We start from the raw sequence: 26198 nt of genomic DNA, 5'->3' as shown, positions 1-26198 counted from the left end.
CGTAGTCAGAAGCATCAGTGTGGACTTCAAATACCTTTGAGTAGTCGGGTAGTACTAGTACTGGTCTTTCTGTGATAGCAGCCTTCAACTCATCAAAGGCCTTTTGACACTCCTTTGACCATTCCCAAGAGTGATTCTTCTTGAGAAGATCAGTTAATGGTGCAGCCTTAGCGGAGTATCCCTTGATAAACCTCTGATAGTAATTAGCCAACCCAAGGAATGACCTCAATTCAGATACCTTGTTTGGCGGCTCCCACTCTTTGATAGCCTTCACCTTTCCTTGATCCATGCAGAGAGTTCCACCTTTAATGATGTGTCCCAATAAGTGGACTTGCAAAAGAACACTTTTCCTTCTTCACATATAGGTTATTCTCTCGCAAGATCTTGAACACGGTTTGTAAGTGTTTTACATGTTCCTCCAAAGTATTGCTATAGACAACAATGTCATCCAAGTAGACCACTACAAACCGATCAAGGTAAGGTCGAAAGATCTCATTCATCAAGGTACAGAAGGTCGCAGGAGCGTTGGTCAAGCCAAAAGGCATCACCAACCACTCATACGATCCATACCTCGTGACACACGTGGTCTTAGGCTCATCACCATCGGCAATTCTCACTTGGTGATATCCTGACCTCAAATCTAGCTTTGAGAACCACTTGGCTCTACCTAGTTGATCAAACAAATCGGCTATCAAAGGAATGGGATATTTGTTATTGATGGTTACCTTGTTCAGTGCTCGATAGTCGATGCATAGTCTCAATGAACCATCATGCTTCTTTTGGAACAAGACTGGTGCCCCATAAGGTGCCTTCGATGGACGGATGAACCCAGCATCTAGCAAATCCTTGAGTTGCTTCTTCAACTCTTCGAGTTCTGGCGGTGCCATCCTATAAGGTGTTGAGGCGGGCGGCTTTGCTCCTGACTCCAATTCAATCTTGTGGTCCACTGATGAATTGATTTTTTGATGGTATAGAATTTCACAAATGAATTCTCGTTGCAAGTATAGTTTCTAAACCAATCACTAATCCTTTCATACAAAAAGTTGTTTGTCACTAGTACAAACCCCTAAAATTAATAACCGAAGTATTCAAACCTCGGGTCGTTCTCCCTAGGAATTGTAATGAAGTGTCTTGTTATCGGTTGTGAGTTATATTTGGGGTTTTGATATGAAGCATGAAAGATAAATGGTAAGAAAGTAAACTAATGGCTAAAAAGGTCTTGGCAAGGGTTGATGGTCAAAGATCTCTATCCTAATCACTAACCACAATATGAGAATTGGCAAGGATTAATCTCATTACATCATCCTCTAACTAGTAGTAAAGGAAAGTCAAATGAGCTATATCAATCCTAGTCCATAAGTCCTAACTCTCCACTAATTCAATTAGTGAGAACTAGAGTCAATGAATCCCAATCATCAATTACTTGGACATTAGTAACTCAAGAGTTCCTAAGTTACCTTTCCAAGCCAAGAACATAAAACTCTACTCTAAAATCCAACCAAGCATTTCATCAAACACTTGGAAGGCACAAAAGAAAAACATAGTAAATCAACAACAAGAATTAATTATAACTACAATCAAATGTAAAGAATTAACAACAACAATTAAAGGAAACAAGATCTACATGAATTACCTCTTATTGAATTGAAAGAAAATGGAATGAACAATAGTAGATCTACAACAAAACATAAGAACAACATAAAGGAAATTACAACAAAAGAATGGAAGAAGAATGAATGTAACAACAAAGAATTGAGAGGTAGAAGGAGATGAAAGCATGAATTAAAATCTAGATCTAAGATTATTGAACTAAACCTAATCCTAATTCTAGAGAGAAGTGAGAGCTTCTCTCTCTAGAAACTAATTCTCACTACTAAACTAAGCTCAAACTAAACTAATGATAACTAACATCTAAAGTATGAAAAGTATGAAAAGTATGTTGATTCCCCTTCAATCCTTGGCTTAAATAGCATCAGAAATGAGTTGGATTGGGCCCACAAGGCTTCTAAAATCGCTGGCCACGTTTGCATTAAGTGGGTCATGTGCCACCATCGGCGCGTCCGCGTACCCCCTATGCGCGATGCAACTATGGCAAATCTTATATCGTTTCGAAGCCCCGGATGTTAGCTTTCCAACCCAACTGGAACCACATCAATTGGACCTCTGTAGCTCAAGTTATGGTCGTTTAAGTGCAAAGAGGTCGGCTTGACAGCTTTCCGGTTCTTTCATTTCTTCATGAGTTCTCCAACTTTTCATGCTTTCTTTCTTCATTCCCTTGATCCAATCTTTGCCTCCTAAACCTTAAATCACTTAACAAACATATCAAGGCATCTAATAGAATCAAGGTGAATTAAATTTAGTTATTTTGAGTCCTAAAAAGCATGTTTTCACATTCAAGCACAATTAAAGGAGAATATACAAAACCATGCTATTTCTTGAATAAATATGGGTAAAAGGGTGATAAAATCCCCAAAAATCAATACAAGATAAACCCTACAAATGGGGTTTGTCAACCTCCCCACACTTAAACCAAGCATGTCCTCATGCTTAAACCAAGAATGAAGTAAGGGTATGACATTTATTCAATGGAAACTAACTAAATGCAATCTACCTATATGCAACTATCTAAATGAATGCAAGTGCTTGGTCAAAATAAATCAATTCCCAAGAAACATATATGCACAAGGGCTAAGGACTAGCAAGTCTAATCCACAATTGAATTGAGTTATTAAATATTTTTACAAACTTGCATGAAGAATGATGATCATAGGTGAAAACATGTAATTGAGCATCAAACCCTCACCGGATGTGTTTGCACTCTATTCGCTCAAGTGTTTAGGGTTGATTCACTCAATTCTCCTCTATTTCATGCTTTCCAAGATTTGTTTTTCTTCTAACAATCAACATTTATTTCATGCATGCATACAAGTATCATGAGGTCTTTTCATTGGTTGTAATGGGGCTAGGGTCAAGGTAGGATGCATATTTGGTCAAGTGAGCTTGAAATTTGAATCTTTGATAAGGTTAAACTTCCCACCTAACCTATGACATCCTATACAATTAAGTTCTAATCTAGCTACCCATTTTTCACTTTTTCACATACTCCTGCATTTTCTTTTCATTTCACAACTCATATGCATTGATCTTATTGAGCTTCACCTTGGGGCATTTTGTCCCCTTTTTTATTTCTTTCTTTTTCGTTTTCTTTCTTTTTCCATTTTTTTCTATACTTTTCATATTTTTTTTTGTTTTTCTCATTTTTTCTTTCTTTCAAACTATATACAAGAGTACCAATGCATAAGGTCTATACATTTAATCAATACACGAGCATGTACCCAATTCTTAATATTTATAATAATAATACAAAACTACCCTTTTATTCACCCAATGTCCCAAGGTTCCCACACTTGAATGATACACACACTCTAGCCTAAGCTAATCAAAGATCCAAATAAGGACATTTATTGTTTTTCGCTTTAAGGCTTGTAATGTGCTAAATTAAGAACAAGTGGGTTAATTGTAGGCTCAAATTTGGCTAACAATGGAAGATAAAAGATAGGCTATTTGGGTAAGTGAGCTAAATGAAATGATGGCCTCAATCACATAAATGCATGAATACACAAAATAATGCACATAAAGAATCAAACAAATCAAAGATTACAATCATAGAAAGAGAATAATGCACACGAGAAGGAAAAATAAGTGGTTATAAGATGTAACCACATCATTAGGCTCAAGTCTCACAAGCTTGTGTTCTTAGCTCAAAACATGATCCATAATATATATAATTCAAGCAAGTTCTATGAAAAGTTTTCACTCAAATCAATTGGTGCCCTATAGATAGAAATCCTTGGAAAATTTCATTATTTTGACTAAGCTTATTGTGTATATATATGCAAAAATAAGAAAATGCAACAAAAATCCAAAAAACCTAAAATGAAATGCAAAAGTGTTGGAATTAGAAATTTGTCACCCAAAATTGCCGACCGGTTGGACGACCTCCCCACACTTAAAAGTTTGCACCGTCCTCGGTGCACTCAAAGATGAGCAAGGGGGTACAGCGACTCGCCGGATTGCTATGTGTTCTTTCTTCCACTTCTATGGTTGCTTGTGGTGCATTCGTTATGAAAAACAAAAATATAACACCATAAGATGAGAAGATATAAAAGCAAGGAAGCATACATTGTTGGAATGAGGTAAATCACTAGAATGAGGTGAGTGAATTAGTGTGACATTAAGAAATATTAGGTGTGTAAATTCTAAATTGCGCGGTTTAGAATACACATTAGCATAAAAGCTATGTCACAAAAGAAGCATGCACTTCACTTATCCTAGTGTGCTTGAGATGCTTTAAGTAAGCTTGTAAGGTAAGACAAGCATTAGAGAAGCATGAAAGCATTCAAGTCAAACATATGGATGGATATAATCATGAAATACAATGCATTAAGGTAAATGCACAACATCATCCATCAAGAGGTTGCCTAATCGAGGGAAAAGGATCCAAATCACATGGTGGCTAGCTACAACATGCAATTCAAAAGAGTTATAAGCTCGAAGACAATTCTCATCACTTGGTATTTTTCAAAAGGTAAGCAGGAAGAACTCAAAACCAAGTAACAAAATATAACCTCAATCATAGAATCCAACAAAGGTTATAAACATAATGATGTTAAGAAAACATCCCATTTTAATACTCAGTAGCAATTAATGGTAAGCAAGAATAACAATCCAACACTTACAATGAAAAAAAAATGAAATGGAAACTAACTAAAACTAACTATCAACTAAATGACTAACTAATTAGTTAACTAAAATAAATGGTTATTAATGGTGTTTGGAGGTGTTGGATGAGTGGTAGAAGGAGGGAAGAAGAAAGGAGAAGGAAAGAAATGGAAAGGGGAAAAGAAAAGAAGTGGATGGAAGAGAGGGCATCCACGCGTACGCACGCATGGCGCGCGCGCGTCGTTGGCTTATTTCGAGAGTGGCGCGTACGCGTCATGTGCGCGTGTGCGCAAGTGGGGTTTGTGCCAGAGGCACAACGTTGGCGCGGCGCAGGCACAACTCTCTGGAAAATGTATGGAGGTTGGAACTTCTCAATCCGCGCGTACGCACGCATGGCGCGCGCGCGTGGATGGTCGAAAATGCTGGAAGTGCGCGTACACGCCATGTACGCGTACGCGTGGATGGTGCTCTGTTTTTTCAAAAAAAATTTTTTATGTTTTTGCACCAATCCAAGCATTCCAAACCTCCAAACAGCTACCAAAACACCATAAAACCTTATTTAACATACTTAAACTACCAAACATACTCAACTAACTAAACAAAACATGAAATTAAGCTAATTCTACCAATATATACAAAAGAGAAAATGAAAGGATTTTACCATGGTGGGTTGTCTCCCACCTAGCACTTTTGTTTATTGTCCTTAAGTTGGACTTATGGGGAGCTCCTCATCAAGGTGGCTTGTGCTTGTATTCATCTTGGAACTCCCACCAATGCTTGGTTCTCCATTGTGCCCCAAGATTCTTCATGGATTGAGCCAAGTCTTGATGGAGTTCTTCACAAGCTTGGGGCTCCCAAAGTTGATCCTCTTCTTGTAATCCGGGATCCCACACTTTGTTTTCATACCCGTCTTGAGGTTGATCATCATTATTAGTCCAACCGGGTGGTGAGTAAGGTGAATTCTCTATATAGTGGCCAACAATCTTCCTAGACCCATCTATTTGAGCACTACTCCAACCTTTATATCTCATGTTTGATGCATCAACCATAATGAGCCTTGATTTGCAACGCCAACCACGAAACATCTTTCGCTTACGCTTCATCCCACAAAGGATCCTAAGTTGACCATCCGTTTCAAGCAAGCCATACTCAAGTGGGACAATAAAGCTAATAGAGATGAATTTTACCCACTCAAGTGAAGGAGTAGATGGCCACCTAGGCAAAGATGCTTCCAAAGATCTTGGAAAAGCATAACCAACCCCCGTTCTTCTATTTCTAGGGACTGCCACCTCTTCACAAGATTTCTCTAATTCAATCCTTTGTTCATTAATAATCAAACTATCTAAGCCTTTTCCCTTAATCAAACTATAATTGGGAGGGTGAAAGGAGTTTACCTCCACAACCTTTTCAAATGCACCGGGAGAAGGTTCTTCAAGTTCAAAGGATTCTCCACTACTAGGACTTGATGCTTGCTCTTTATTGCCATGGGAACTCAGTTCTTGCTCTATCCCATCCAAGTCTTCATATGGAATATGCCTTGGAAGGTGTGCACTTTCCTCCCTAGCATCAATTTCAATCATCTTGGAGGGGTTTTCTTCAACTCTATGTTCCCATGGAAGCTCCGCATCTCCTAAGTCTTCTACCACTTCTTCCTTGTCTTCAACAATTAAAGCTTCCTCCAATTGTTCCAATACAAAGCAACTTCCCTCATTTCCCACCGGAGTTTCCAATCTCTCCTTCATGCTATGTTCTTCATTTGATTCTCCACATGTAGCCATGAGAGTTCCTTGAGTGTTCAAGCATTGGGAGGCTAATTGATTTGTTACCGCATCCAAGGCGGCCATGAAATTTTGCACATCCCTTTTCATCTCTTCTTGCCCTTGAACAAGAACACCAAGGGTTTCATCCCTTAGAGATTGGGGTGGGTGGAAGGTTTCATTAAATTGGGGGGAGGGTTCATAGTAGGAAGGTGGTTCTTCTTGGTAGAGTTGTGGTGGTTCTATGTTTTCCACTCTTTCCACTTGTTGCACAACACACTCCATGGTTGCTTGAAATTGATCCAATGCTTCCTTGAGACGATCCCTTGACTCTTGTTCCTCTTGGATAATATGATTAGGATCATGTGGCTCTTGGATCAATGGATATGAGTATTCTTCCATGGGAGGTTGTGGTGGAAAGTAGTATTCATCTTGTGGTTGGAAATTTTCATATATTGGAGGTGTTTCATCTTGGTAATAATGTAGAGGAGGTGGCTCTTGAAAATATTGATGTTGGAATGGTGGTGGCTCTATATGTGGTTCATATTGCTCATATGGTTGTTGGTAGGATGGATATAGATTAGGGTCATATGAAGATGGTTGGTAAGAAGGGGCTTGTGAGTATGGTTGGGAGTTATGTTGAGGGTATGGATCATAGGCATATGGTGGTGGTTCTTGAAAATCACAAGGTGAGTCACCATAGCCATTGGATTGGTATGCATCATAGAATGGCTCTTCTTCATAGTGCATTGGTGGAGGTTGTTTCCATGAGGATTGATCATATGCATATGGCTCCTCCCACCTTTGGTCATCCCATTCTTAATACACATCTTCATTATAGTCCTCATTTCCTACAACATGTTGATAACCAAACTCATAGCCAAGGTGAGAATTCATGATAGCAAGAAGAAAATGAAAACAAAATCAAGTAAGAAGTAAGAAAATTAAATCCTAAAACTAGCAAGAGCTAACAAAAGCAAACATATTCACACTATTCACATATATACAATAACCAATAACATAACACCATTGCAATTCCCCGGCAACGGCGCCATTTTGATGAATTGATTTTTTGATGGTATAGAATTTCACAAATGAATTCTCGTTGCAAGTATAGTTTCTAAACCAATCACTAATCCTTTCATACAAAAAGTTGTTTGTCACTAGTACAAACCCCTAAAATTAATAACCGAAGTATTCAAACCTCGGGTCGTTCTCCCTAGGAATTGTAATGAAGTGTCTTGTTATCGGTTGTGAGTTATATTTGGGGTTTTGATATGAAGCATGAAAGATAAATGGTAAGAAAGTAAACTAATGGCTAAAAAGGTCTTGGCAAGGGTTGGTGGTCAAAGATCTCTATCCTAATCACTAACCACAATATGAGAATTGGCAAGGATTAATCTCATTACATCATCCTCTAACTAGTAGTAAAGGAAAGTCAAATGAGCTATATCAATCCTAGTCCATAAGTCCTAACTCTCCACTAATTCAATTAGTGAGAACTAGAGTCAATGAATCCCAATCATCAATTACTTGGACATTAGTAACTCAAGAGTTCCTAAGTTACCTTTCCAAGCCAAGAACATAAAACTCTACTCTAAAATCCAACCAAGCATTTCATCAAACACTTGGAAGGCACAAAAGAAAAACATAGTAAATCAACAACAAGAATTAATTCTAACTACAATCAAATGTAAAGAATTAACAACAACAATTAAAGGAAACAAGATCTACATGAATTACCTCTTATTGAATTGAAAGAAAATGGAATGAACAATAGTAGATCTACAACAAAACATAAGAACAACATAAAGGAAATTACAACAAAAGAATGGAAGAAGAATGAATGTAACAACAAAGAATTGAGAGGTAGAAGGAGATGAAAGCATGAATTAAAATCTAGATCTAAGATTATTGAACTAAACCTAATCCTAATTCTAGAGAGAAGTGAGAGCTTCTCTCTCTAGAAACTAATTCTCACTACTAAACTAAGCTCAAACTAAACTAATGATAACTAACATCTAAAGTATGAAATGTATGAAAAGTATGTTGATTCCCCTTCAATCCTTGGCTTAAATAGCATCAGAAATGAGTTGGATTGGGCCCACAAGGCTTCTAAAATCGCTGGCCACGTTTGCATTAAGTGGGTCATGTGCCACCATCGGCGCGTCCGCGTACCCCCTATGCGCGATGCAACTATGGCAAATCTTATATCGTTTCGAAGCCCCGGATGTTAGCTTTCCAACCCAACTGGAACCACATCAATTGGACCTCTGTAGCTCAAGTTATGGTCGTTTAAGTGCAAAGAGGTCGGCTTGACAGCTTTCCGGTTCTTTCATTTCTTCATGAGTTCTCCAACTTTTCATGCTTTCTTTCTTCATTCCCTTGATCCAATCTTTGCCTCCTAAACCTTAAATCACTTAACAAACATATCAAGGCATCTAATAGAATCAAGGTGAATTAAATTTAGCTATTTTGAGTCCTAAAAAGCATGTTTTCACATTCAAGCACAATTAAAGGAGAATATACAAAACCATGCTATTTCTTGAATAAATATGGGTAAAAGGGTGATAAAATCCCCAAAAATCAATACAAGATAAACCCTACAAATGGGGTTTGTCAGCCTCCCCTCACTTAAACCAAGCATGTCCTCATGCTTAAACCAAGAATGAAGTAAGGGTATGCCATTTATTCAATGGAAACTAACTAAATGCAATCTACCTATATGCAACTATCTAAATGAATGCAAGTGCTTGGTCAAAATAAATCAATTCCCAAGAAACATATATGCACAAGGGCTAAGGACTAGCAAGTCTAATCCACAATTGAATTGAGTTATTAAATATTTTTACAAACTTGCATGAAGAATGATGATCATAGGTGAAAACATGTAATTGAGCATCAAACCCTCACCGGATGTGTTTGCACTCTATTCGCTCAAGTGTTTAGGGTTGATTCACTCAATTCTCCTCTATTTCATGCTTTCCAAGATTTGTTTTTCTTCTAACAATCAACATTTATTTCATGCATGCATACAAGTATCATGAGGTCTTTTCATTGGTTGTAATGGGGCTAGGGTCAAGGTAGGATGCATATTTGGTCAAGTGAGCTTGAAATTTGAATCTTTGATAAGGTTAAACTTCCCACCTAACCTATGACATCCTATACAATTAAGTTCTAATCTAGCTACCCATTTTTCACTTTTTCACATACTCCTGCATTTTCTTTTCATTTCACAACTCATATGCATTGATCTTATTGAGCTTCACCTTGGGGCATTTTGTCCCCTTTTTTATTTCTTTCTTTTTCGTTTTCTTTCTTTTTCCATTTTTTTCTATACTTTTCATATTTTTTTTTTGTTTTTCTCATTTTTTCTTTCTTTCAAACTATATACAAGAGTACCAATGCATAAGGTCTATACATTTAATCAATACATGAGCATGTACCCAATTCTTAATATTTACAATAATAATACAAAACTACCCTTTTATTCACCCAATGTCCCAAGGTTCCCACACTTGAATGATACACACACTCTAGCCTAAGCTAATCAAAGATCCAAATAAGGACATTTATTGTTTTTCGCTTTAAGGCTTGTAATGTGCTAAATTAAGAACAAGTGGGTTAATTGTAGGCTCAAACTTGGCTAACAATGGAAGATAAAAGATAGGCTATTTGGGTAAGTGAGCTAAATGAAATGATGGCCTCAATCACATAAATGCATGAATACACAAAATAATGGACATAAAGAATCAAACAAATCAAAGATTACAATCATAGAAAGAGAATAATGCACACGAGAAGGAAAAATAAGTGGTTATAAGATGTAACCACATCATTAGGCTCAAGTCTCACAAGCTTGTGTTCTTAGCTCAAAACATGATCCATAATATATATAATTCAAGCAAGTTCTATGAAAAGTTTTCACTCAAATCAATTGGTGCCCTATAGATAGAAATCCTTGGAAAATTTCATTATTTTGACTAAGCTTATTGTGTATATATATGCAAAAATAAGAAAATGCAACAAAAATCCAAAAAACCTAAAATGAAATGCAAAAGTGTTGGGATTAGAAATTTGTCACCCAAAATCGCCGACCGGTTGGACGACCTCCCCACACTTAAAAGTTTGCACCGTCCTCGGTGCACTCAAAGATGAGCAAGGGGGTACGGCGACTCGCCGGATTGCTATGTGTTCTTTCTTCCACTTCTATGGTTGCTTGTGGTGCATTCGTTATGAAAAACAAAAATATAACACCATAAGATGAGAAGATATAAAAGCAAGGAAGCATACATTGTTGGAATGAGGTAAATCACTAGAATGAGGTGAGTGAATTAGTGTGACATTAAGAAATATTAGGTGTGTGAATTCTAAATTGCGCGGTTTAGAATACACATTAGCATAAAAGCTATGTCACAAAAGAAGCATGCACTTCACTTATCCTAGTGTGCTTGAGATGCTTTAAGTAAGCTTGTAAGGTAAGACAAGCATTAGAGAAGCATGAAAGCATTCAAGTCAAACATATGGATGGATATAATCATGAAATACAATGCATTAAGGTAAATGCACAACATCATCCATCAAGAGGTTGCCTAATCGAGGGAAAAGGATCCAAATCACATGGTGGCTAGCTACAACATGCAATTCAAAAGAGTTATAAGCTCGAAGACAATTCTCATCACTTGGTATTTTTCAAAAGGTAAGCAGGAAGAACTCAAAACCAAGTAACAAAATATAACCTCAATCATAGAATCCAACAAAGGTTATAAACATAATGATGTTAAGAAAACATCCCATTTTAATACTCAGTAGCAATTAATGGTAAGCAAGAATAACAATCCAACACTTACAATGAAAAAAAAATGAAATGGAAACTAACTAAAACTAACTATCAACTAAATGACTAACTAATTAGTTAACTAAAATAAATGGTTATTAATGGTGTTTGGAGGTGTTGGATGAGTGGTAGAAGGAGGGAAGAAGAAAGGAGAAGGAAAGAAATGGAAAGGGGAAAAGAAAAGAAGTGGATGGAAGAGAGGGCATCCACGCGTACGCACGCATGGCGCGCGCGCGTCGTTGGCTTATTTCGAGAGTGGCGCGTACGCGTCATGTGCGCGTGTGCGCAAGTGGGGTTTGTGCCAGAGGCACAACGTTGGCGCGGCGTAGGCACAACTCTCTGGAAAATGTATGGAGGTTGGAACTTCTCAATCCGCGCGTACGCACGCATGGCGCGCGCGCGTGGATGGTCGAAAATGCTGGAAGTGCGCGTACACGCCATGTACGCGTACGCGTGGATGGTGCTCTGTTTTTTCAAAAAAAAAATTTTATATTTTTGCACCAATCCAAGCATTCCAAACCTCCAAACAGCTACCAAAACACCATAAAACCTTATTTAACATACTTAAACTACCAAACATACTCAACTAACTAAACAAAACATGAAATTAAGCTAATTCTACCAATATATACAAAAGAGAAAATGAAAGGATTTTACCATGGTGGGTTGTCTCCCACCTAGCACTTTTGTTTATTGTCCTTAAGTTGGACTTATGGGGAGCTATTCATCAAGGTGGCTTGTGCTTGTATTCATCTTGGAACTCCCACCAATGCTTGGTTCTCCATTGTGCCCCAAGATTCTTCATGGATTGAGCCAAGTCTTGATGGAGTTCTTCACAAGCTTGGGGCTCCCAAAGTTGATCCTCTTCTTGTAATCCGGGATCCCACACTTTGTTTTCATACCCGTCTTGAGGTTGATCATCATTATTAGTCCAACCGGGTGGTGAGTAAGGTGAATTCTCTATATAGTGGCCAACAATCTTCCTAGACCCATCTATTTGAGCACTACTCCAACCTTTATATCTCATGTTTGATGCATCAACCATAATGAGCCTTGATTTGCAACGCCAACCACGAAACATCTTTTGCTTACGCTTCATCCCACAAAGGATCCTAAGTTGACCATCCGTTTCAAGCAAGCCATACTCAAGTGGGACAATAAAGCTAATAGAGATGAATTTTACCCACTCAAGTGAAGGAGTAGATGGCCACCTAGGCAAAGATGCTTCCAAAGATCTTGAAAAAGCATAACCAACCCCCGTTCTTCTATTTCTAGGGACTGCCACCTCTTCACAAGATTTCTCTAATTCAATCCTTTGTTCATTAATAATCAAACTATCTAAGCCTTTTCCCTTAATCAAACTATAATTGGGAGGGTGAAAGGAGTTTACCTCCACAACCTTTTCAAATGCACCGGGAGAAGGTTCTTCAAGTTCAAAGGATTCTCCACTACTAGGACTTGATGCTTGCTCTTTATTGCCATGGGAACTCAGTTCTTGCTCTATCCCATCCAAGTCTTCATATGGAATATGCCTTGGAAGGTGTGCACTTTCCTCCCTAGCATCAATTTCAATCATCTTGGAGGGGTTTTCTTCAACTCTATGTTCCCATGGAAGCTCCGCATCTCCTAAGTCTTCTACCACTTCTTCCTTGTCTTCAACAATTAAAGCTTCCTCCAATTGTTCCAATACAAAGCAACTTCCCTCATTTCCCACCGGAGTTTCCAATCTCTCCTTCATGCTATGTTCTTCATTTGATTCTCCACATGTAGCCATGAGAGTTCCTTGAGTGTTCAAGCATTGGGAGGCTAATTGATTTGTTACCGCATCCAAGGCGGCCATGAAATTTTGCACATCCCTTTTCATCTCTTCTTGCCCTTGAACAAGAACACCAAGGGTTTCATCCCTTAGAGATTGGGGTGGGTGGAAGGTTTCATTAAATTGGGGGGAGGGTTCATAGTAGGAAGGTGGTTCTTCTTGGTAGAGTTGTGGTGGTTCTATGTTTTCCACTCTTTTCACTTGTTGCACAACACACTCCATGGTTGCTTGAAATTGATCCAATGCTTCCTTGAGACGATCCCTTGACTCTTGTTCCTCTTGGATAATATGATTAGGATCATGTGGCTCTTGGATCAATGGATATGAGTATTCTTCCATGGGAGGTTGTGGTGGAAAGTAGTATTCATCTTGTGGTTGGAAATTTTCATATATTGGAGGTGTTTCATCTTGGTAATAATGTGGAGGAGGTGGCTCTTGAAAATATTGATGTTGGAATGGTGGTGGCTCTATATGTAGTTCATATTGCTCATATGGTTGTTGGTAGGATGGATATAGATTAGGGTCATATGAAGATGGTTGGTAAGAAGGGGCTTGTGAGTATGGTTGGGAGTTATGTTGAGGGTATGGATCATAGGCATATGGTGGTGGTTCTTGAAAATCACAAGGTGAGTCACCATAGCCATTGGATTGGTATGCATCATAGAATGGCTCTTCTTCATAGTGCATTGGTGGAGGTTGTTTCCATGAGGATTGATCATATGCATATGGCTCCTCCCACCTTTGGTCATCCCATTCTTGATACACATCTTCATTATAGTCCTCATTTCCTACAACATGTTGATAACCAAACTCATAGCCAAGGTGAGAATTCATGATAGCAAGAAGAAAATGAAAACAAAATCAAGTAAGAAGTAAGAAAATTAAATCCTAAAACTAGCAAGAGCTAACAAAAGCAAACATATTCACACTATTCACATATATACAATAACCAATAACATAACACCATTGCAATTCCCCGGCAACGGCGCCATTTTGATGAATTGATTTTTTGATGGTATAGAATTTCACAAATGAATTCTCGTTGCAAGTATAGTTTCTAAACCAATCACTAATCCTTTCATACAAAAAGTTGTTTGTCACTAGTACAAACCCCTAAAATTAATAACCGAAGTATTCAAACCTCGGGTCGTTCTCCCTAGGAATTGTAATGAAGTGTCTTGTTATCGGTTGTGAGTTATATTTGGGGTTTTGATATGAAGCATGAAAGATAAATGGTAAGAAAGTAAACTAATGGCTAAAAAGGTCTTGGCAAGGGTTGGTGGTCAAAGATCTCTATCCTAATCACTAACCACAATATGAGAATTGGCAAGGATTAATCTCATTACATCATCCTCTAACTAGTAGTAAAGGAAAGTCAAATGAGCTATATCAATCCTAGTCCATAAGTCCTAACTCTCCACTAATTCAATTAGTGAGAACTAGAGTCAATGAATCCCAATCATCAATTACTTGGACATTAGTAACTCAAGAGTTCCTAAGTTACCTTTCCAAGCCAAGAACATAAAACTCTACTCTAAAATCCAACCAAGCATTTCATCAAACACTTGGAAGGCACAAAAGAAAAACATAGTAAATCAACAACAAGAATTAATTCTAACTACAATCAAATGTAAAGAATTAACAACAACAATTAAAGGAAACAAGATCTACATGAATTACCTCTTATTGAATTGAAAGAAAATGGAATGAACAATAGTAGATCTACAACAAAACATAAGAACAACATAAAGGAAATTACAACAAAAGAATGGAAGAAGAATGAATGTAACAACAAAGAATTGAGAGGTAGAAGGAGATGAAAGCATGAATTAAAATCTAGATCTAAGATTATTGAACTAAACCTAATCCTAATTCTAGAGAGAAGTGAGAGCTTCTCTCTCTAGAAACTAATTCTCACTACTAAACTAAGCTCAAACTAAACTAATGATAACTAACATCTAAAGTATGAAAAGTATGAAAAGTATGTTGATTCCCCTTCAATCCTTGGCTTAAATAGCATCAGAAATGAGTTGGATTGGGCCCACAAGGCTTCTAAAATCGCTGGCCACGTTTGCATTAAGTGGGTCATGTGCCACCATCGGCGCGTCCGCGTACCCCCTATGCGCGATGCAACTATGGCAAATCTTATATCGTTTCGAAGCCCCGGATGTTAGCTTTCCAACCCAACTGGAACCACATCAATTGGACCTCTGTAGCTCAAGTTATGGTCGTTTAAGTGCAAAGAGGTCGGCTTGACAGCTTTCCGGTTCTTTCATTTCTTCATGAGTTCTCCAACTTTTCATGCTTTCTTTCTTCATTCCCTTGATCCAATCTTTGCCTCCTAAACCTTAAATCACTTAACAAACATATCAAGGCATCTAATAGAATCAAGGTGAATTAAATTTAGCTATTTTGAGTCCTAAAAAGCATGTTTTCACATTCAAGCACAATTAAAGGAGAATATACAAAACCATGCTATTTCTTGAATAAATATGGGTAAAAGGGTGATAAAATCCCCAAAAATCAATACAAGATAAACCCTACAAATGGGGTTTGTCATCCAGCTTCCTCCTAGGTGGTAGTTGTTTTGGCAACTCGGGAGGCATCACATCCTTATTTTCTTCAAGAACTTTCTTGATTTTGGGAGGGACGTCTTCTCTTTCAGATGTTGACTCCTCTTGTAATAGAGCCAAATATGTAATCTCTCCCTTCTTGAACCCTTTCTTGATTTGCATAACAGACAGTATCAGTGGTTTGTCAACTTTAGAGACTGTAGGGACCATGCATGGAGACCCTTTCTCCATGACGCATACTACGTCGTAGTATGACATAGGTATTATATTTGCCTTCCTTTGCAAATTGAGCCCGATGACTATTTTAAAATCGTCCATGGGTGCTACTGAGAAATCCACAAGGCCTTTCCAAGAACCAAGAGTCATCTCAACCCCTTTTGCTACTCCCTTAAGGGGTTCACCCTTGGTATTCACGGGTTTGAACCAACCATTCTTTTCGGTGATCTTCAACCCAAGCCTATTTGCTTTATCAGGCGTGATGAAGTTGTGCGTAGCACCAGTGTCGATCATAGCCATGACAGGTTTTTCATTGATAAAGGCTTTGACATACATCAAGCCTTTCTTTTATGCAGTGCTTGTCTCTTTGCCCTTCACAGCATTTATGTGTTGGATAGATCTAACACACTCAGTTACTTGAGTTTGAGCTTCTCGTTCCTCAGCGATAGATGCCAAAGTCCCTAGCTTGGGACAATCCTTCATTTGGTATGGTCCCTTACACACGAAGCATCATCCTTTGGGTACGAAAGCCTTCTTCTTTTCTTCGTACTCTTTCTTTGAAGAGTATTTTCCTTCCTTCTTGGTTGAGAAACTCTTTCTCTTGTCTCCCCCACCTTTAGCAGAACTAGGCTTGGAGGAAGACTTGGGTTTAGAGTCTCCCCTATGATACTCAGTGAGTGATTCGACCACCACGATGGCCTCATCGGCATCCTTAACATTCCTTCTTTGTAGTTCTTGCTTTGTCCAAGGTTGGAGTCCATCAATGAAGAAGAACAATGCATCCTCTGATGCTAAGTTGGGGATTTGAAGCGTGAGAGTAGTAAACTCCTTTACGTAATCGCTAATCGTACTCTTGTGCTTCAACCCCCTCAATTTCTTCCTTGCTTCATAAACCACATTCTCAGGGAATAATTGTCTTTTCAGTTCCCTTTTGAAATCTTTCCATGTGGCTATGTTGCAAGTACCCTTTTTCCATATCTACGCACTTTCTCCTCCACCATAAAGTAGCATTATCAGAAAGGTAGAGAGCTGCAGTGCGTACCTTTATTGCTTCTTCGACCACCCCTTGGTCTTCGAAGTACCTCTCCATTTGCCATAGGAAGTTCTCCACCTTGCGAGCGTCCCTTACGCCCTTGAACTCCTTTGGCTTGGGGAGATCAATCTTTGTCGTCTCCTTTATAATGGTTGGTCGAGATTTTGCCTCCTTGAACCAAACTCGAACTTCCTCAAATAGCTTTAAGGAATTTTCAAGCTTCTCTTCAATTTGGAGCATGCTTTCTTTGAAAGCATATAGTTCTCCTAACACGTGAGTCTCGAGGGTCTCCTTATCATGTTCTATCCTTTGGAAACGTTCATCCATAGAGGATAGAATATTCTCCAACACAAAAACTCTCTCTTCTAAGAAGTTAGAGTCCTTACCTCGAGGCTCACTTGAAGAACGGATATTCTTGCCTCCCCATTGAGAATGAATAGCATTCCTTCCCCTTTGAGACTCAACATACTCCATGGTGATACTAGAAGCCATTCTCACAAGCGTCTCACAAGCGTCTTGTGCTCCCTCTCGAACCAGGCTCTGATACCAAAATTGTCACGGCCTTGGACACACTCCAACGCTACCATGCCGACACTCGGGCTTACTCAACCTCTTGAGCTAAGACCAAGTCAGCCTAACCCTCAACACTTAGCAAGAAAGCTAAGAACACAAGAGAACACAAGAGAATTGAAGTTTTGGTGGAAAGAACACTTTATTACTCAAGTGTGGTTACAAATGATTCACACATACTCACACTAACTCTCACCTCCTATTTATAGCCATCCACCTCCTCAATGGATGGTTAGGATTAAATCTAATCAACGGCCTAGATTAATCATCTAGAACCTTCTTTACAAATATCCATCATACCACAACTTTCTAAATACTTCTAGATTCTTCCATACTACTCTTTATACTCCTATATACATCCACACTCTTCTAGAATACTCTATGGTCTTCCAGAGTATTCTAGAACCTTCTAGAGTATTTCAGGACCTTCTAGGACATTCTAGAACGTTCCGGAACCATCTAGAGCATTCTCAAATACTCTAGAAAACTCTACAAACACTGTTAAATTTAACTTTCTAAAATTTACTGTGACAGTGTACTTTGAAAATATAAAATTAGAACACTAAAAAAAATAAAAAATATAAAAAATATTTATCATATAAATAAAAAATACAATAAAAAATATAAAAATCAAAATATGAAGAGAGTACTAAAAATAATAAAAGTAATATTAGTTCCAATTTTTTTTTTCATCAAGAATTTTTAGATTTATTTCAAGCACTACTAAAGTAAACATTTTAATTTTTTTTATTACTTTTAGTACTCTCATATTTTGATTTTTATGATTTTTATTGTATTTTTTATTTATATGATAAATATTTTTTATATTATTTTTTTAGTGGTATGATCTTATATTTTTAGAGTACACACTACTTCCTAGTTCATATGAATTTTTTTATTATTTATTATACTATTTTATATATATTTTTTAAAAAAAAATTATTTTTATTTGATTTTGTTTATATAATCTTTTATTTATTTTTATTGTATTTTTTTATTCGCATGATAATATTGTTGTATAAATTTTTATCTTTATTAATTTTTATGATATATTTTTTTTGTTTATATATTTTTTATCTTTTATTGTACTATATTTATGTTGTGTATAAATCATTTATTTTTTTATTTAGTTTTATTCATATAAATTTTATTTACTTCTTATTGTAATTTTATTTACTTTTATAATATACCATTTCATAAATCTTCTAAATTCGTTGAAGGAGTTACTAGCATTTCGACCTGCTTTTTATTATTGAACATTACACCATCACTTGTATTTTCATCCATTTTTTTTCTCGGTGATGAACCAGCAAAAACACATTCTCAACCATCTTCCCAAAACCCTCAACTTAACTATGGCTCGATACATTGTTCTCGTTCATTTATAACCTCTTTTAGCACATAAATTTTCTATGATCATGAGCTTTGTGTTTTTGAATGTAAATCGTGCCTAATGTGTCTTACCATAGTAACACATGTGCTTTCGTAGCTCAGTTGGTTAGAACACCCGTTTAGTAAGCGGGAGGTCTTGAGTTCGACTCTCAACGAAAGCAAACTGCATAGGACGGAGTGTTATGGAAAAATATAAAATTTTATACACAACATAGATATATAACCATAAAAAATAGAAAAAAATAATTTATATAAATAATAAAAAGTATAAAAAATAGTATTTTAAATAATAAAAAAATTCATACAAACTAGGATGTAGTGTGTACTCTGAAAATATAAGATTAGAACACTAAAAAAAATATAAAAATATAAAAAATATTTATCATATAAATAAAAAATACAATAAAAAACATAAAAATCAAAATAGGAAGAGAGTACTAAAAATAATAAAACTAATATTAGTTCCAATTTTTTTTTCATCAAGAATTTTTGTATTTGTTTTAAGCATTGCCAAAGTAAACATTTTAATTTTTTTTATTACTTTTAGTACTCTCATATTTTGATTTTTATGATTTTTATTGTATTTTTTTATTTATATGATAAATATTTTTTATATTATTTTTTTAGTGGTATGATCTTATATTTTTAGAGTACACACTACTTCCTAGTTCATAAGAATTTTTTTTATCATTTATTATACTATTTTTTATATGTATATTTTTTAACAATTTTTTTTTTTATTTGATTTTGTTTATATAATTTTTTATTTATTTTTATTGTATTTTTTTATTCGCATGATAATATTGTTGTATAAATTTTTATTTTTGTTAATTTTTATGATATATTTTTTTATCTTTTATTGTACTATATTTATGTTGTGTATAAATTATTTATTTTTTATTTAGTTTTATTCATATGAATTTTATTTACTTCTTATTGTAATTTTATTTAATTCTATAATATATTATTTCGTAAATCTTCTAAATTCGTTGAAGGAGTTACGAGCATTCCGACCTGCTTTTTATTATTGAACATTACACCCTCATTTGTATTTTCATCCATTTTTTCCGGTGATGAACCAGCAAAAACACACTCTCAACTTAACTATGGCTCGATACATTGTTCTTGTTTATTTATAACCTCTTTTAGTACATAAATCTTCCATGATCATGAGCTTTGTGTTTTTTAATGTAAATCGTGCCTAATGTGCCTTACCATAATAACATATCTGCTTTCGTAGCTCAGTTGGTTAGAGCACCCGTTTAGTAAGCGGGAGGTCTTGAGTTCGACTCTCAACGAAAGCAAACTTGCATAGGTCGGAGTGTTACACATAAATCGTGCTAGGGTGGTCTTGAGAGGTGGCTAGTTGTACATAAATGGTGTAAATCGTGCTAGGACAATGAGTTTTAGGATAAAAAACGTAACTCATACTGGCCTATGACAATTTATGTGTTTTTGAGTATTATATATTATATGATTTTTTTTTGTGACATATATTATATGATTTAGGAAAATCACGTTTTCGAAATCCATTTAGAAAAATCAGATAATTTGGTTCTCCTATTAATTTATTTAAATAAAAGAAAACTTTTTCCAATGAGTTATAGGTTGAGATGCATCATATTTACAATACTCGCGCATACAGAAGAAATAGAAATAGGAGTGTACATAGTTAAGATTAACCAAACTAGTTTAAAATAATAAAATTAACCGTTTACAAAATTATTCAACCAATTTTAAAAATACAAATTGATTATCCAAAATGTGTGTATAGATTTTTTACCAATGGACCGTATTTTGAATTTAAAATGTTCAAACCTAAACAGAAGTCTAGATCGATAGATAGATACATTCAAAAAAATATTTAAGGGACAATAAAAATAAAAAATCAGTCCATGCCAAAACTTTCCATATTTAATGATCATTAATTACTATGAATCAAGAGATTTTATTACATTACACGTGTGTCCCCTGTTATGCAATTAATACAAGCGTCTTAGGCATTAGTCAGGCATAAAGTAGATGTGGACTAATACCACAATACCTAGGCACTTGTGTGATTGTGTAAATCGCCAGCAATCTAAAGTGAAGGCCAGCAATTATCCTATTAATGGATAGGGTAATTCATGCGACTCTACAAAGTATCCAAACAAAAAAAATCTCTATTTTTTCCCCGATTATTTTCTCTTCATTCAAACAACACACAAAGAAATCTACTCTTCCTTCCATTTTCTTTTCTATATCCAAACAAAGTGTAAATGTGGAACAAGTTCTACTACTCCATTTGTCCACTTAATGCTTCTGCTTCATCTTCAGCATCCAGTTCTTGTTCAACTCCTTTGACCTGTAAAGCAAGCAGCATTGGAAATTTTGTTCATGGAATTCATTCCATTAATGTTGCTATGACAAATGCCAATTTATATATGCTAGAGAACAAGCTAAAAAAAAAAAAAAAAAAGATCAAACATTTGGTACAAAATAAGAGCATGATCCCTATGATAATTAAGTCCAAATTCCACGGTTTGAATGTGAAAAATTAAGAGGAAGTAATCAAGTTTTGTGACTGGCACACTATAAATATTGACTTCTAAGCTTACAACAAACAAAGCTGCTGCTCTTTTTCTTTAAAAAAAAAAACGTAAAAAAACTGGAAGGGCAGAACAAACTTTGTTTCTAAGCACAAGCATAGTCCCCAGAAGGAAACAAGAATTAATTTCAGCACAAGAAGATATCCCAGAACTTGTTACCTCAGGTACATAATGCATCAACATATTTTCAATGCCGGATTTCAAAGTCACCGAAGAACTTGGGCACCCACTACATGCTCCTTGCATCTTAAGTTTTACTATTCCAGTATCCCTAGATAAAAACCACAATAAATAAATTAACTTGGTACAAATATAATTCTATAGTGCCAGTAGTTGGACGCTCTTCCTAAAAGTTTCATCCATGTGCTTCAAAACCAAAATAACAAACTATTAAGAACTTACGGATCAAATCCTCGATATTCAATGTCTCCACCATCATCTTGAACAGCCGGCCGAATACGAGTCTCCAACAATTCCTTGATCATTGCAACAGTTTCGGAATCATCCTGTACAAAACACATGCATACTACCATTTAGTTTAGGCCTCTCAAATATGGTTGAGTACATACTCAAATGTACTCCAAGGTTAAAACATTTTCATACTACAAGGTACTTAGATTAGTAAGATACAAGTATAGAATATGTTAAGGAAAAAACCATCTGAACTGATTAGGTGGGGCACAAGGGGGTGAATGCCAATTTAGTGGGGAAATGGTTCCTTTACATCAAACCCAAGAAGAACAAAAAGAAAAAAAAGAAAGGTACAGGAACAGAGACACAGGTTTTCTTCCAGTTGGCACAACACAAAAAATTATCAGAAGGGAAAAGGATGCCTAACTTAGCAAAATGTTTGATGACTATAGTGATTAACCAAACTTAGTAGCATCTCATACATGATAGCAAGGAAAAGCAAAAGTCATTATATTGCTGATATAAATCTAGCATTAGTCTTTATGCAACCAAGTGAAATAAAGAATTCAGTGACAAATACATGACAGGTATGCACTCTTTTTTGCAAAAGCCAAAGACCTCATAAACTAATCACAAAAAAGCATGTTCACATTTGCTAAAATGACAAAAACAACATATGAGTGGCGTAATCATCAATACAAAAACAACATAAGCATTTGAATAAACTAGAAAAAGAACAAGGATGCATAATATTTACCTCTTGAATAGCTGTATCCATGGCTGCAGCAGCTTTAGAGTCCAAAAACAACGGCTGACCAGAGGAATAGAAATCCATAATGGCCGCAAATATCTCAGGCTTCAACAACTCCCAAGAAGAATCATCAGATTTCGTCACGGTAACAAAATCAGACCCGAAGAAAACCCTAGTAATCCCTGCAACGCAATCGCAAACACGCATTCACCAAAATGCCAGCTACAAAATGAAATTGAGCTAGAGGACAAACAAGAATACCATCAATTCCAAAGATTGATTTAGCGAGAGGCGAATTCATAGCCGAACGCGCGTTTGGGAAGTCGGCACTTCCAACTTCCATGACAGGCTTCCCGGCATAGAACATCAGAGACGAAGGATTCGGTGTAGGCTGCGTTTGGATGAACATGTTCCTCCTTTGCCCTGTACAACGCACAGTTTGAGTTCAAACAAACAGAGAATAACAACCGAAAAAATATCAATGCAAAAGAAGAAGAAGAAGAAAAATACCTCCGAATCCCAAGAAGGGGGAAGATTTGAGTGATGGTAGTGGAGAGGCGGAGGAATAAAAAGCATTGTGGTAGTGGCGGTGAAACGACGCCGTTGTGCGCACGGGGTGGATGATGGAAACGACACTGTTCTCCGCCGCGGATTTGGGCGTTCGGAGGGGATGTCGTGCCCGTGCTGCTAATCGGAAAAAGTTTCTCATCGTTAAATTTCCCGTTTCTTCTGACGGTGAAGGTGGTGGAGCTGAGGTTATTTCTATTGTTCTTTTTGTTGTTAGGCGGTGTCACAGGCCAACCACTTAACGACACGTGGCTAATAAGGGAGAAAATATTCATTGCTATGTTACGTGCCTTGTTTAACCAATAAGGGAGAAAATATTCTTAAGTACAAAATCAATTTTGGTTTTTTCGTCGGTAAATTTTTCGACATATTACCTCGAACAGATGGAACTCCGTAGCTAATGTTTCAGTCTTACTTCCTTCGTGGCCATCATCTCTTGAACACGCTGCTTGACAAAGCATACCAAAGTCCACACGATTTAATTCACAAAAATCCAATAAAAAATGAAAGGCCAAAACCGTAATTAGCTAGCAAGGTTACAAAAACCGAACCGATCAATAAACCGATAAAATTACTGATTTAATAATTTATTGGTTCGACCGAAATTCAACCAATTTAATTAAATATTAAATAAAAAATATATAAATTCAATAATTTTTAACTTAATAAAATTCAATTATATATATCACTTATATGAACACAGCCAAAATCATGGAAGGTTATAACCAATCATGACCAAATATATCCTCAACAAATTAATTAAAAAAATCTCAATGCTCTTAATACAAAAATTAAATTAGACAGTAAACCATGAATCTTTAGAACACATCAAGAAGATCAAGCCTGCCCCAACAGCAATAGCTGAATAGCATTCATCTAAGGTTGGGCCGTGGAGAAACTTGTCAAATAGCTCCGCCTGTGACAAGAATATGTTAATTGTTAAGGAAGAAACAAAGTCATAAAATCATTCTAAACATGAAGAGAACTTTCACAAAATTATCACATGAGCCAAGTTAGTGATTAGGCAGCTGCCAAGTTTCGAAATGATATTAGGTAAGTTACACAGTATTTGTATTTTAAAAAAAAAAAAACATCAGGAAATAAATAAGCAAATGGCTAAATAGAAATTAACAAAATAAATATAACATTTCTTCCAGTTTCAACTTTATCACTTGAATAATGAATAATTGAATATATGTTCTGTCAAAGGAAAGTAGGAACAGATATCCTCAATCCTAATGATTTATCCATATCAAATATTATGATGCTTTGTGCTTGAAGCTAACGATCTTAACCCGTATACCTGGAAAACTTTTATTACTTTCAGTTCACCTCTTCGCTTGTTCTCAAAACCTTTAAGCTCTGCAAGGGTTCCATCATCATTAAAAAATCAAAAATAATTCAGAGGGAGCTCAATTATTAGTAACAAAATTCCACAGTAAAACCAGCAACACAATTATTAGTTGGAATAAAGGGACACAGAGGGCCACATAGGAGGCTGGGGACACAGCAAAAATTATTAACAAAACTACACAGCATAACTGATTAACTGTTATCAATTTATCACAGTGCTTACCGGCGGCGAAGAGGAAGGGGAGTGACGGCGCGACACGGCGAAAACAGAGAGAGCGCTTGAACAGAGGTGCGGGGCTGCGGTGGCTACGGTGGCTACGACGGCTGCGTGCTTTTCTTTGTTCTTTCAATTTTGAGAGAGGAGAGGAGATGAGTGGGACACTGGGACTTGGGGGGACTGGGTTGCGCCGGGTAGAAAATTTAGGGGTTATTATTTTTTTTTTTTTGTAAAGGCTAAAACGGCGCCGTTTTGAAGGGAGTTTTCAAACCAAAAAACCTCTAAAAAACCGGCCGGTTCACCAAACCGGCTTTTTGGTCGGTTTTTTTGCCAAATAGTTTTTTAGACTAGTCTAACCGTTCTGGTGATCAGTTCTCAATTAATCCGGTTGAATCGGTTGATCCAGTTCGATTTTAAAAAAAATGGCTCGCAGTAAATCTTAACATCACAAACCTTGGAGAAGCTCGGGAATGAGAATCAGGGGATCAGATACGCATCGGATGAACTGCCATAAACCAAATTTCGGAGAAGAAGAAAAAATTGTTCCGACCCGATCTTTAGACCTTTTTTAGGAACGGTCATCGAATCCGATAATTTTAAGATTGGGCCATCTTCACGGCCCAAAGACAGATCAATAATTTTTAGAGTAATTACCCAAATCAGTTTTCAAGAGTTTTAGAATCGGACATTCTAGTCCCCAAGAAAAATTATTACACAGATCAATCCCCAAGGTAAATTATAGCAGACAAATCAGTCCCAGTTCATTTTTCGGCAGAGTAATTACCTAGATTAGTCCCCAAAAATTTTAAAAACGGACATTTTAGTTCCCAAGAAAAACTAATATACTGTGTACAAATCAATCCCAATGTTTCTCTCTGTTAGACATAATAGTCCTCTGTCTAAAAATAAAATAAAATAAAATAATTATTATTAATTACACAATAATATTGTACTATATTTTTTGTATTTTTTGGACAAAAATAATGATAAATTTATTCATTAAATATATATATAGTCACTCAATAATAATAATAATAATAATAAAATTATTAGAGATTATTTTACAAGAAATTCAAAGTTAAAACCATTTGATATTTTTGTATTTAATATAATCAAAAGATGTCCTATGTAAAAAAAAATATATTTGTATTAAAAAAAAATATTTTAATTTAGATTTATATTAAATACATATTTTTTTAATACAAACATATTTTTTAAAATAGTACATCTTTTGATTATATTAAATACAAATATCAAATGATTTTAACTTTGAATTTTTTGTAAAATAATTCATAATAATTTTATTGATTATTATTATTATTATTAATTAATTACATAATAATATTGTACCATAATTTTTTATATTTTTTAGATAAAAATAATGATAAATTTATT

The 26198-nt window shown here is 35.9% G+C and overlaps 2 protein-coding genes and 2 non-coding genes across 6 annotated transcripts; 2 read left to right on the top strand and 2 right to left on the bottom strand.

Moving 5' to 3' along the window:
• Positions 1–12043: 12043 nt before the first annotated feature.
• LOC148546856 (uncharacterized) lies at positions 12044–14879 on the bottom strand. The gene is made up of 2 exons (XM_088498232.1): positions 14813–14879; positions 12044–13920 (listed from the first exon to the last, which is right to left on the bottom strand). Exons 1-2 carry the CDS (start codon positions 14877–14879, stop codon positions 12044–12046), a joined length of 1944 nt encoding a protein of 647 aa, XP_088354358.1.
• A 4124-nt stretch (positions 14880–19003) lies between these two features.
• Positions 19004–19077, top strand: TRNAT-AGU (transfer RNA threonine (anticodon AGU)). Its single transcript has one exon. It is a non-coding gene; the product is annotated as a tRNA-Thr (tRNA).
• Positions 19078–20146: 1069 nt separating this feature from the next.
• Positions 20147–20220, top strand: TRNAT-AGU (transfer RNA threonine (anticodon AGU)). The gene has a single exon. It is a non-coding gene; the product is annotated as a tRNA-Thr (tRNA).
• A 592-nt stretch (positions 20221–20812) lies between these two features.
• On the bottom strand, positions 20813–24990 carry LOC107618482 (nifU-like protein 4, mitochondrial). 3 transcript variants are annotated; one of them, XM_088499463.1, is made up of 10 exons: positions 24810–24990; positions 24537–24595; positions 24043–24149; positions 23608–23681; positions 23177–23485; positions 22928–23089; positions 22673–22848; positions 21907–22010; positions 21664–21775; positions 20813–21260 (listed from the first exon to the last, which is right to left on the bottom strand). In XM_088499463.1, the coding sequence occupies exons 5-10, from the start codon at positions 23373–23375 to the stop codon at positions 21192–21194; spliced, it is 822 nt and encodes a 273-aa protein (XP_088355589.1). In that variant the 5' UTR covers positions 23376–23485; positions 23608–23681; positions 24043–24149; positions 24537–24595; positions 24810–24990; the 3' UTR covers positions 20813–21191. The 3 variants fall into 3 exon arrangements, with proteins under 3 accessions (XP_088355589.1, XP_016176058.1, XP_016176061.1); XM_016320572.3 differs by having other exon boundaries at positions 23608–23678; XM_016320575.3 differs by lacking the exons at positions 24043–24149; positions 24537–24595; positions 24810–24990 and having other exon boundaries at positions 23608–23746.
• Between the last annotated feature and the right edge of the window lie 1208 nt (positions 24991–26198).

The sequence above is a fragment of the Arachis ipaensis genome, chromosome B9 (assembly GCF_059453495.1).
Source record: "Arachis ipaensis isolate K30076 ecotype BB chromosome B9, ASM5945349v1, whole genome shotgun sequence".
NCBI classification, from domain to species: domain Eukaryota; kingdom Viridiplantae; phylum Streptophyta; class Magnoliopsida; order Fabales; family Fabaceae; genus Arachis; species Arachis ipaensis.
This window is presented reverse-complemented; position numbering and strand designations above follow the sequence as displayed.